The 11444-nt window shown below is 31.1% G+C and overlaps 1 protein-coding gene across 4 annotated transcripts in view; it reads right to left on the bottom strand.

Moving 5' to 3' along the window:
• Positions 1-734: 734 nt before the first annotated feature.
• Positions 735-11444, bottom strand: part of LOC149085212 (calcium-activated potassium channel slowpoke-like) — a 268638-nt gene continuing 257928 nt past the window's right edge. For 3 of the 4 annotated variants that reach the window (XM_089233074.1, XM_089233075.1, XM_089233077.1), the window contains one exon: positions 736-10408. In XM_089233074.1, the coding sequence (XP_089089200.1) occupies positions 10325-10408 (84 nt within the window). In that variant the 3' untranslated portion in view covers positions 736-10324. Of the gene's footprint in view, positions 10409-11444 lie in introns of all 4 variants that reach the window. The other variant, XM_089233076.1, reaches the window with a different exon arrangement.

Here is an 11444-nt window from a genome sequence, read left to right as displayed (position 1 = left end):
GATATGGAGGTAGAAAATAGTCTTCAGGCCGAGTCAAATGCCAAAGAATTATTACTCGATTCACCATCATTAGTGGATAACAATTCAGTGCAGAATGAGGGAAATGAACTAGGACCTTCCAACACTCAAAACAACAAAAGCAAAATGATTCTGACATTGGCCCTGCTCTCTTTAAGATGGAAGAAAATAAATTGAGAATTTAAAAAAAAACAATGCAATCGTATATATGATGAAGATGAAAGCTTCTTTAACAGCTTGTTAGCATGTGCATGCTCTCGTGCCACAAACAAAAAAAAGTTATTATGAAATAAAATGCAAGAACTAGTTCATGACTTTGTTTATGAACACAACATAAGCCACCCAGTATGAAGGCAATTCAAAGGGTCCTAATGCTCAACCCATAACTCATGTCTACCATCTTGATCCTTCAAACTTATACAAGTACAGAATGCACAAGACTGTTCATTGGCTATGTTTGTACAGTCTAGCTGTGTTTGCCTTTTTTTGGGGATTTTCATTTTCTTTCAATTGCGAAATAAATTATTTAATATAAATTAAAAATGTCTTTTTCTTTACCTTAATATTACTGCAAGACGTTTTGATGGATGTATGATTGAGGTTGCCATTGAAGTTCATCCAATATTTTAATAACTTGAGTTATTTTTCCAATATATAGTCAAACTTAGATAAAAAATTCATGAAAATATGACTTCATATGAAAATATATAAACTTTTCTAGATATGCTCAGTTTCTTGTACAGATGATAAAATTTGCCATGTATGTGTTTTATTTATACTGTGAACGTTACAACTTAGGATGTTTTTTTAGTTTTAAACAAATGCCAAATCTTAAGCCCAGAGTTTCCAAACAGCAACAGAACCATCATGTGACTGATCAATTCTTAAAACAATGCGTGACTATATAAGGATCCTTCTTGTCATGATACTATATTCTTCCTGCATTTCCCTCCCTTTTATTCTTTGTCTTGCTTGTCAGCCGAGGTGTTTTTAGCCTTAGTCAGTGTAAAATTTTTATGAATGCTATCTAGAGCCAACTAAAACAGGTACAAGGCTGCCTGATTCATTTGGTGCTATTTCTGCTATGCTTGCTTCCTTTCATCACTGATTCAACATTACAAGGGGAACTGTAATGCATGGTTGTCCTAGCTGAATGGGTGTCTAGTTATGATCCTGTTGTTATATTGGTATTTGATAAAAAATAAGAAGTTGTGTATTTTCCTGGAAAAAATAGAGATACAGTTTATATTTGTTTTATCAATTTTTTATTCGCAATGCTTATGAAGAAGCAAAAGCAAATGTTTCGTTTCGCTGAACTCATACATACACCGATTCAATAACAGGGTAAAGCTTCCTTGCAAGTTACAACTTTACGATTGTCTAAAAATGGAGATTAAAATACTTCAAAAATTTATACACAGTGTTCACACGGTTTGCCTCTGATTTACAGGAGATCTACATAAACACTTCACTAACTTAACACTCCAAATAAGAATGTTGTAGCAAAACATATTAAATCAGTAATACTGATTTTTTTGGATGCTAAAAATAAATACTTTGCATTACGTTCCAGAATCAGAATTATAACATTTAAATCAGGAATATAAAAAAAACTTGATAACATCAAACATAAGATTTCTCGAAGTTATCGAGTTAAAATTTTCCAAACTCCTTAATTACATACATTTATGAAAATTACGAGTTTTCTATGGTAGTTCACAACTGTGTGTGTGTACTGTACTTTTCTGATGTGAATTTTTCATGAAAAGGAAAACAGCAGAGTTGGTCATTTGTTTGATTTAAAATCAAACTGGGTGTTTTTTAAACTGTTTGACGGTAAACAATTTATTAACAGTTTCATCTGTTTCTCAAACTGTTTACAATTTTGTCGAGCATATATAATGCTAATTATTAAGTTTGAAAACTTACTTTTATTAAGTATTCTATTATATATTGCAACACTTCTGCAGTTTTTTAACTTCAAAAATTTTCCTACCAGTATATCTATGTAAACCCTATTGAAATCTACAGAAAGATGTGTATTATATTCAGATATCTGTATGAAAATGTTTAGCCCTATAGCATAGATATTTTTATTTGTAACCAGAAGTTGATGGAATAGTGTTTGCTACATTGCAAACACACAAGACCCAATAGCCACTGAAAAACTGCTTTCATCAAAGATACTTCACTGGACAAGGGTGCAAACATGAATATTACATAGACAATATAACATGACCCTTAGTTTCAGCAACAATCAACTCATAAAAAGACTTTTCAATGTTTGTAATGCTTCCCATTGACCAATATTTATATAGCAACATAAAAAATAATGCAAATGCAGCATACTCTTTGTAAATTATGATTACTCTTGATATGATACAAAATTAATATAGCATCTGTGAAACACCTATATAATGATACTCAAAGGGATCAGAGAAACATTGTTATAATGGAGTTATCAGAGATGCAATAGATTAGCACTATGAAAAGAGCATTGGAACCAGAGAATAATATCTTGTTACATAGTCAATAATCACTATAGAGGGTATCATTATGTATGATTTTCACTATCTTCAGAAATTATTGTTGATTTAAAATGAGAGCATATAAAATAAGAGCATCAAGCTATAAAATAAGCATTATACACATAGGATGTTTCTAAGAAGTAAAGGCTGATAGATTCTTCTCATTTGTGTTTTTTTTACCACCAATTTATTGCCGGTTGCAAGCAAATATCTTCAATTTTTCTACAGTCATATAATATTTTTTTATACTATTCAGTAAATTTTTTTTTACTCTCTCTCTTTGCATAAAATTTCTTGCTAGTTCAGCAATATTTCTGAATGCTGCTGTAATTCTAAAAGAGTTTTGTGCAATAGACTTGCAATGAAAGGGTTTTTACAGGATTCACAAAGTTCAACCTTTGTCCCAAAACACTGTTGTCATCTTTATTTCATATTGGGTTGGTTTGCTGGAAATTTGTACTCTTGCATTAAGAAATCTGATCAGTGAACAGAATAATGAATCAACTGGATTTCTCACTTTCATAATTACTCACTTCCCACAAAATAAACTATCATACTTGTGAAAATGATGTATTTATGCAAGCTGAAAAGACCAGTTAAAAATTTACTGCTTACATAGGTGCTGGAACCTAGGGGGCTGAGGCCATTTGAGCCCCCCCCCCCTTTCCATTAAATTTGAAAAAAGACGAAAAGAAAAATTGAAGAAAAAAGACGTAAAACTGAAGCATGAGTTTACAAGCTATAACTTGTCTTATCGGTTCAAAGAAAATTATGCTCTGCCCCTTCGTTTTTTTATGTGACCTTGAATTTTTCTTTTGCTGGCTACATGCCACTTATTTTCTCAGACAATCCCCTCTTTTTCCATAAACTGACGAGAAATATGAGTACCTAAATGGCCTTAAGGGTCTCTGCAGGTTGCATGGACATTATAAGCTTTCCATGTAACTATACTCATGCTTCCAAATTCACACTCGAAGTCTCAAACTATTACCATATTTTTGTGGTTTATTTATTCCAATTTTTCAATGGCCTATTGCAAAAATACTAACTTTTTTTATTTTCACGAAAATTCTTTTATTAACATGAAATTTAATAAGACGTAAATGTGGTTTAGAGATGATGTTTTATATGAATGAATGGATAAAAACCAGAGTTGTGTATGCAAAAAACTTTCCATATAATTTACTGTAACAGAAAATAATTTTTAGTCATACAAAATTAGTTTTTTATAGTTTCTTTTAAAAAGATGGTTTTATTTAGTTTTATTAAACTGTAAATTTATTTGAAAACTAGCTTACTTATAATCAAATAGCATTTTAAACAATAGTATTGATTAACTAATAAGACCTTTAAACACACACACAAATATTTTTTTTAGGGCAAATGCACGCACACGCTCTTAATTCTTTCACACATGTAGTTAAGATATATTACGAGCATATAAATACACTTGATCACTTTCAGTTTACTTTAAGTATGAAACTCATGTAGAATTATATAATTAGAATTTTAACATATTGTAAGCAGGAGATTGGAATGCAACTCGTTATTCACCTGCTGACGTTGGCAAATATCCTTTCTTCCCTTTTGATAATGTAGGAAAAACTTATTTAAAATTTCAAAACACCACACACACCAAAGGCTGGTGGTGTTTGAAATATTTTTTATTTTTGTGTAATTAAAGTTATTGAAAGAATATTGTTATCATAAAGATAGTACGGTGGACCCCACTCATAAAGTGTTAAATAAAACATGAAAAACATTTTAATTAGGAAAATACTTCAATCCACAAGTAAATGGGTGAGAAAATGTTCCGTGAGTGCTTGGGTTGGGTCTCACTGACCCATTTTTGAATATATTTATATAAAAAATAATATTTATACAACTTTTATTTATAATATTTCGGTTGATTAATGACTAATTTTAGTTAAATTATGAACATAATATGAATGTAATTAAACTTTGCTATACTATTTTATAGTAATTTCAAATTAACGGTTCTGGATCATACATAACATCATACAAAAGCAGAAACTCAGTGATAAAAACAATGAAATGAATTTTCTTTTAATGTAATGTATGTGAAATAAACCTTATATAATATGAAAATATGAACGTTCATATCTTTACAGTAATTTTAAAATAACCATATCAACTAACATTGAAAAAAAAATGTTGCCTGACTGCATGGGTTGGGTCTTGCAAACCTAAATACTGATAAATCTTTCAAGAGTTCCTGAAAAAAAAATATCCTCCACATGCCTGAAGTTGGCACAGTAGATGAACAAGTTTGAATAGGAAATTAGTGGGAACCTCACAGGTAGAGAGATGCATATGCATCTCGCAAACTCAACCCATGCACTCTCAGGTTAAATGGGAAATCTTGAGTATCAGTAATAAAGCATCAAATTGCATTAATTTGAACTTAAACTTTAAATAAAAATAAAAGGGAAACTAATAATTGATATGACATTTAAGTTTTATTTTTTTTTCTAAAACTGCTGAATGAAATTAATTAGTAAATCACATTTTAACTTTAAAGCATCCAACAATGTTGCATGCTTCAGCTGAAACCGGGGGTCTTAATCTTGCCTACGCGAGTTTTGTTTCTCCCTTGCCCCTATCCAGTCCTTGTTTCCTAGTGGCTATTGGGGAAAAATATATTTATTTAAAGAAAGCAATGTTAATATTCAGTGAATCACTGCATTCATTCAGCAATTTCAGAGAACAAAGAGTATGCTGCATTTTATATTAGTAAAAGTTAATATAGTCTAAATTTTATCTTCAATCTCGCATTTCTTACATTATTTCATTCAATTACTACATTTCTCTGGATAACTACTAAAGTTATAAAAAATATAATTTTTTTAGAGCTTGCGGTATGTTTATGTAGTTGTGGTGCTTTGTAAATACAACATTGTAATCTCTACCATGAGTTCCCTTAATAAAGTCATGGGTTATTCAGTTTGTAAATGTTTGTTTTTAGCACTCCTGTGGTTAATATAACCTCTTCACGACCCAGATTTTGCTATTATTATTTTTAACAGTTTTAATGATTCTTTTTACAAGTCCAGACGTGAGGTGCACATGTGTGCACCTAACTCAAATATTCCTAGTAAAGATATCTACTCATTTTTTTAAATTAATCAATTAAAAAAATTATTTTTCAAGGACATTTTGACATACAATAAACATAAATCAGTCAAAAAAAAGTAAACAAACTTGTTTTAATAGCCAGTGTTGGTTTGAAGAGGATATAGACCTCATTCAATAATTTTTTTTTTTTGAGTTGCCTACTAAAAAATTTACTAGTTTTTGAAAACAATGACCACTTTTGGAACCACTGCTTAAGCAGTGTTTCCAAAAGTGGTCATTTTCCCAAAGCGGACACTGGAATAGATCAGTAGGGTCATAAGGAGTAGAGCAATTAAATTTTTTGGAAGGGTAACGGTACAAAAAAGTTTGGGAGACTTTGGCATAAAGTTAGTCTTACACCAACCCCCATTGAAATCTTTTTTGGCTGGAGTTATTAATATGAATTTTTTCGTCACGGTCAGTGTTTCCAATATCCTATGAACAAGTTTTTTCCATCAAGAATGAGGATGTCAATTTTTCTTGACTGCCAGGAGGCAATATAAAGTTTTGCTTGGTATATATATGCAATAGGCTAATTCAAAAATTCAGCTTATTGCAATAAGCCTGGATGGAAACAGGCTGTTTAAGCAAACAATTGCAAAATTTCTAATTAGAATTAAAGGCTAATAAATAGGCTCATTACAATAAGCCTAAAAAATATCAGGCTGATTAGAAAGTGCTAAATTTTCATTCCAATTTGTTGAGCACATTGCTAAAAGAGCAGGCTCATCACAATAAGCTAATTATTTTTATTAGCTTATCACATATGTACAAGTTTCAATGCATATTGGTCAATGCACATATATGAGCATGGGAGCAGTTATGGCAAAGAACTTTTCAATAAATGAAATTCTTCTTTATATATATATATATATATATAGGAAATAACAAAATGGAGAGTCTAGATTGAGAGAATAAGATTGCTTGTTATTGGGTGAAGACCTGTGAGCCCATGTGATCAAGCGCATTTCACATATCTTCCTACAAATGTTTGTATGAGTATTCTCTATTTGCCCATCTTGTGATGTCAATATTTTGTTAATATTGTAAAATCAGAGTAAAAAGGGAAAAAATTAGATTCAAAAGTTATATGTAGAGTTCTATACCGATATTGTGCTAGTTAGTCAGAAAAAACACCCCTACTTGAGTTCATGATGTTTACAACATTTCATTTTATTTTAATGTGTGTGGTTTTCTTTACATCTTGAATGAAATTTGAGTGCAGGTCATGCAAGATCACATCACAAAAAGCTGTGGCATCTCTAGGAGAAAGTTTTTTCTCCATTTATTATTCTTTGTTTGGCTTATACATCCCAGCAGTTGGGATACATCTTACCAGAAATTACTGTTATATTTGATCCTTGCTAAATAGTTTCTGAAAAAACATTTCTGAAATGAAAAGGAACTCGTACACTCATTACTAGGGCTCATATTTTTATAATGTCATATTTTTTTACATTGTTACTTTTTGGGAGTTTTCTAGCTATTGGTCACATTTTAGGAATTTTCAAACTTCTCTTTTTTTCCCTTCAATTATAACCGGAAATTTTAATCTGTAGACATTTTTTTTTGGGATACAGTATGTATTTACAGTGAATTCTTATTTCTTATTGGAAAGGAAACCTTTGCTTTTCCTGCAGCTGTTTCTCTGTTCCCGGGGATGATCACTTGCTATATTTCTAAAGAGAAATCAGTTTTAACCTTGGATGAAATCACAGGCTAAATATAACATCAAATAATACCTCAGTGAATGGTGTACCAAACAAATGAAAGATGTTATGTATTTGTACGCACAAAAACTTTGAGTTCTATGTGTTTCCATCATGCCTAAAATCAGGGCTATAATTAAAGTTTTTCCTTTCTGGCAAAAATTCTATCTTGCAGTCTCCTACCCCGCATTATAAAACTCCATAGCTCTGTATCAGTTTTTTTCTCATTATGTTTGAAAGTAAAAAACTTTTTTTTAAATTTTATCATAAAAATCTGCTGCCACTTAAACTCCCATCCCCTTTTAGTTCTGCTCCTGCCTGAAGTTGAGAATTCAGATAAGACAAAAGTAAGAATTTGTTTGTTCAGGATTTCAGTGAAAATATTTTCAGCACAAATAATTACTATTTAAATTTCCAAAATATGCACAAAGTTCCGGCACAAAAGTGATTAAATGTACAGCAACGTTGCAACTCAGTCAGTGTCATGAGGGCGTTAACGAGTCTTGAGAAACCAGCACTTGCTTTATGAAAAGACTTTCAATCATACCATCTTGTAAGTTTTACAAATTTTTGGAAGACCTTCGTAAAGTAATGGTATCTTGAAATATATTCTTTTTTTGAAGAAACTAAAAAAACTTATTTGGAAATGTATCCTATAATTCAGTGCAATTCTATAACTCACTAGAAGAATCATTATTGTGCACATAAGGTGGTGTGATTCTTGTTTAAATTTTGTGAGATTATTTTAGTTAAAAATCATTTGAAGTGTATTAAAATTAAATAAATTAAAAACATTTATTCACATTTGTTGTTATTTTTTAACTAAACATAACAAGCAGTAATTAAAAAGGAGGATATGAAATTATAAGGTCATATTTCTATGTTTTGTCATAAATGCACTTGTATATTTCCAAGATTTATAGGTTATAAACATCAGAGATCACAAACTAGTTGAATTTCATTGAAAATAATGTGTGGTGCTTGTGAATATATATATGATGTGTTTGCATATGAAATCAATTAATACTTTGTAATTTTAGTGATAATGGAATTTTTAAAAGAAGTCTGGCATATTCTTCAAAAAATACAATAAAAAATAAATTCAGTTCACTTAAAAACTGTTGCTATATAATATGGTCGAAGGAATATGAATATGATCAAATGAGCCATCTACTCTGGTTACAGTATGAAATAAGAAGTACATTAAAAGTAAAAAATAATATGAAAATAAAATAAATGCATAGTAATATATTTTTTGTACATTGAAAAGGCAATATATAATTTAAAACCCTACTGTTAAAGTAGTCCAAAATATCAGTAATGCAAAAGACATCTGACTCAGTAGCACGTTGAGGTTTTCATAAGTTCATGATGTTTTTGTGGATGGATCACAGATCCATCTGACCCTCAACTATGGAACTTGCAGTGTGGATCTGCTGTTTCTTCTGTATAACAGAATCATATTTCCATAAGCGGAGATAGTCTGGGAGGGGGCATGATGATGATGTTGGTATATATATATACGTATATATTAGGTCAGTTGGCTCCATTATTGATAAATTTGGTGGGGACTGCACCCCCCACCATGAATTCCCCTCCCGTATCTCCGCTCATGCGTATTTCACCTAGAAAAAATAGCAAAGTGGTAACTTGGCCATCTGGGAAATTTATGACAATATTTTCGATGTCTTTTATTAGTCAATGCTCTTTGTTGCAAGTATGAGCCTCAGTTAGCTCCATGATGCTTTTCACATGATAATGAAAACAACTGACTTCATTTATCTATATTTACACTCGTGCAACACTGATGTTTAATCAGTTAAGCACTTCAAGGAATGGAATTGTGTGTGTGCTGGAATACAGAGTTTTTCAAACATTTTACAGACTTTTTCCAACATTGCAGAAAATTCAAATTTCTGAAACACATAAGAGCACTGGGAATCCATTCCAATAATTGAGTGGAGCTGCAACGAAATATACCCAAGATGAGCAAATTTGTGCACCATACAGATATTTCTGCTTGAATGGCAAATATCTCAGCAGTGCTTAATACGAAGAGCTGTGCACAGACATTTTTACTGTAGCGGCCTTGGCGTTGACAGTTCTTTCACAAAGTTTATAGCCAAATTTTTCTCGAGCATTATATTTTCTTTCTTTCAGGATATGATAGGAATTTTGGCAGTTTCTCATAGATCTTTGTGCGCATTCTTTAAGAATTTTGCATCAAATCATGCATAATACTGCAACAGGAATGTCACTTTCTTTCACTTGTTCACGTAGATTTGCTCTTCAGCAATTTGATTCCTGATACGGTTTCATTTCTCAATTTTAACCATTGAGGTAATTGAATCTTTCAAAGGCAACTGTGGCTTCTTTTCTAAAGGGCAAATAATCCATTTAGTAGTACTGTTGGAATTAATGGGCTTAAACATCATCAAATAGTAGGGATTTCAAAATGTTTTTTTCTGTCTTGCTTGAATACTGAGATAGGATATATATGATACAAAATGTTCAGAGTGATTTTCTTCATTTCTTTTCTTGCTTTTTTTTATCATTACTTTTGGAATGCAGTCATTTCTTTACAAATATTTCAAGACTGCAAATAGTCGGCTTCAAGAAGAAAACAATGTAAACAGACAAGGGTAATAGTAAGAAACACTTTCAAGAAATATATATATATATATATGAGATTGAAATTTCATAGAAAGTTTATGATAAAAATAACATTTGCCACACCCACATTTGAGGCACTATAATTAGCCGAAAGATATGATTGTGCAGAAAGCCAAATTTCCTTCTCCATCGGCTAAAAATTTAGTGGGTTATGCCTTCAGTTTTCTGAGCAATCATCCATTCTAAGAATTTCTTCATCCTGTATAACTTTTATTATATAAATGAGTATGGTCCGTCTGTCAAGGCGCTACAGTATAGGAGTCAGGAATTATCTTCCTTTGCTTCTTCACCACCTCTGTTAGGCTTGTATTCAAGGCCAGGATCAAACTGCATCAATACAAAAACCTAAAAAGAAAAATAACTATTTTGCATAAACAGTAATTTGTTTCATATCAATGTGATCATGAAAATAAGTTTCAAAATTACATATTATTCATGCGACTATGAAAATCATGTTAAATATTTTTCAAGTCTTTGAAATTATAAGAAAATGAAATCACACAACTCAATTTGCAATTGATTGAATGTTACAGAGGTTTTTTCAAAGCATTCAAACACTTGTCGAAATTCACTTACAAGGTTCATAAAAATGTAATAAACCTCATTTTGGGGAAAAAAATCACATATATAAGCAGAAAACCATTCCTTTGAATCTGAAGGAAATAGATGAATGGACATATCAACTGAAGAAAAGAGGCACAATCAAAAAACTTTTAAGCTGGTAAAATTGTATTTTCGATTTATGTAACAAATATGAATATAACAATACTTTGCATACAATGAGATTTTTCATGTGGCTTGGATTTTTATTTTTCCTCTTTGTTTGATTGCTCATACCAAATAGTTAATATAGTGCAATATATGCCTATGATGAATTTTGGAATGGATTTTAAGCTGAACACAAACAATTCATTCATGGAGTTCTTTCTAATCATATCTATAAATCATTTGTCTGTAAATAACTTCGACTGTTGTTATTATAATATCTAATTTTCCTCTCTCTTTAGTAGACATTAGCTTGGTTTTGAATTTGTTAAATATTATAAATAAACAGGAGCATTTTTGAGTTGTTATTTTATGACCTTTGCTTTAAGCTTTCTGTTTTAACCCTTACAGTGGCATTGGCGAGATATCTTGTGCTTAACTTGATTCCTCATATTTCGGTAATTACAAGATATCTCACCACCTTAAAATCTTAGTATTTTCTCAATGCAAAGAGCCCAGCTATGTCTGTAATAGAGGCTTTTTTCGTAAACATGTTTTCCATTCCCCCAACCTATCAGATCAGCTGCCAGTGGATGGAGTCAGCTTTCATTCAAAATTTGATAACAGAAGGAGGGAGACAGTGCTTTTCTTTTCCTTTCCTTTTCGGTAGTAAAGG

Source organism: Pholcus phalangioides, unplaced genomic scaffold (genome assembly GCF_987345545.1).
Source record: "Pholcus phalangioides strain wild (caught in Gottingen) unplaced genomic scaffold, Ppha-v1.0 ptg000007l_1, whole genome shotgun sequence".
In the NCBI taxonomy this organism is placed as follows: Eukaryota; Metazoa; Arthropoda; class Arachnida; order Araneae; family Pholcidae; genus Pholcus; species Pholcus phalangioides.
Note: the sequence above shows the minus strand (reverse complement) of the source record. Positions and strands in the feature narration are given on the sequence as shown.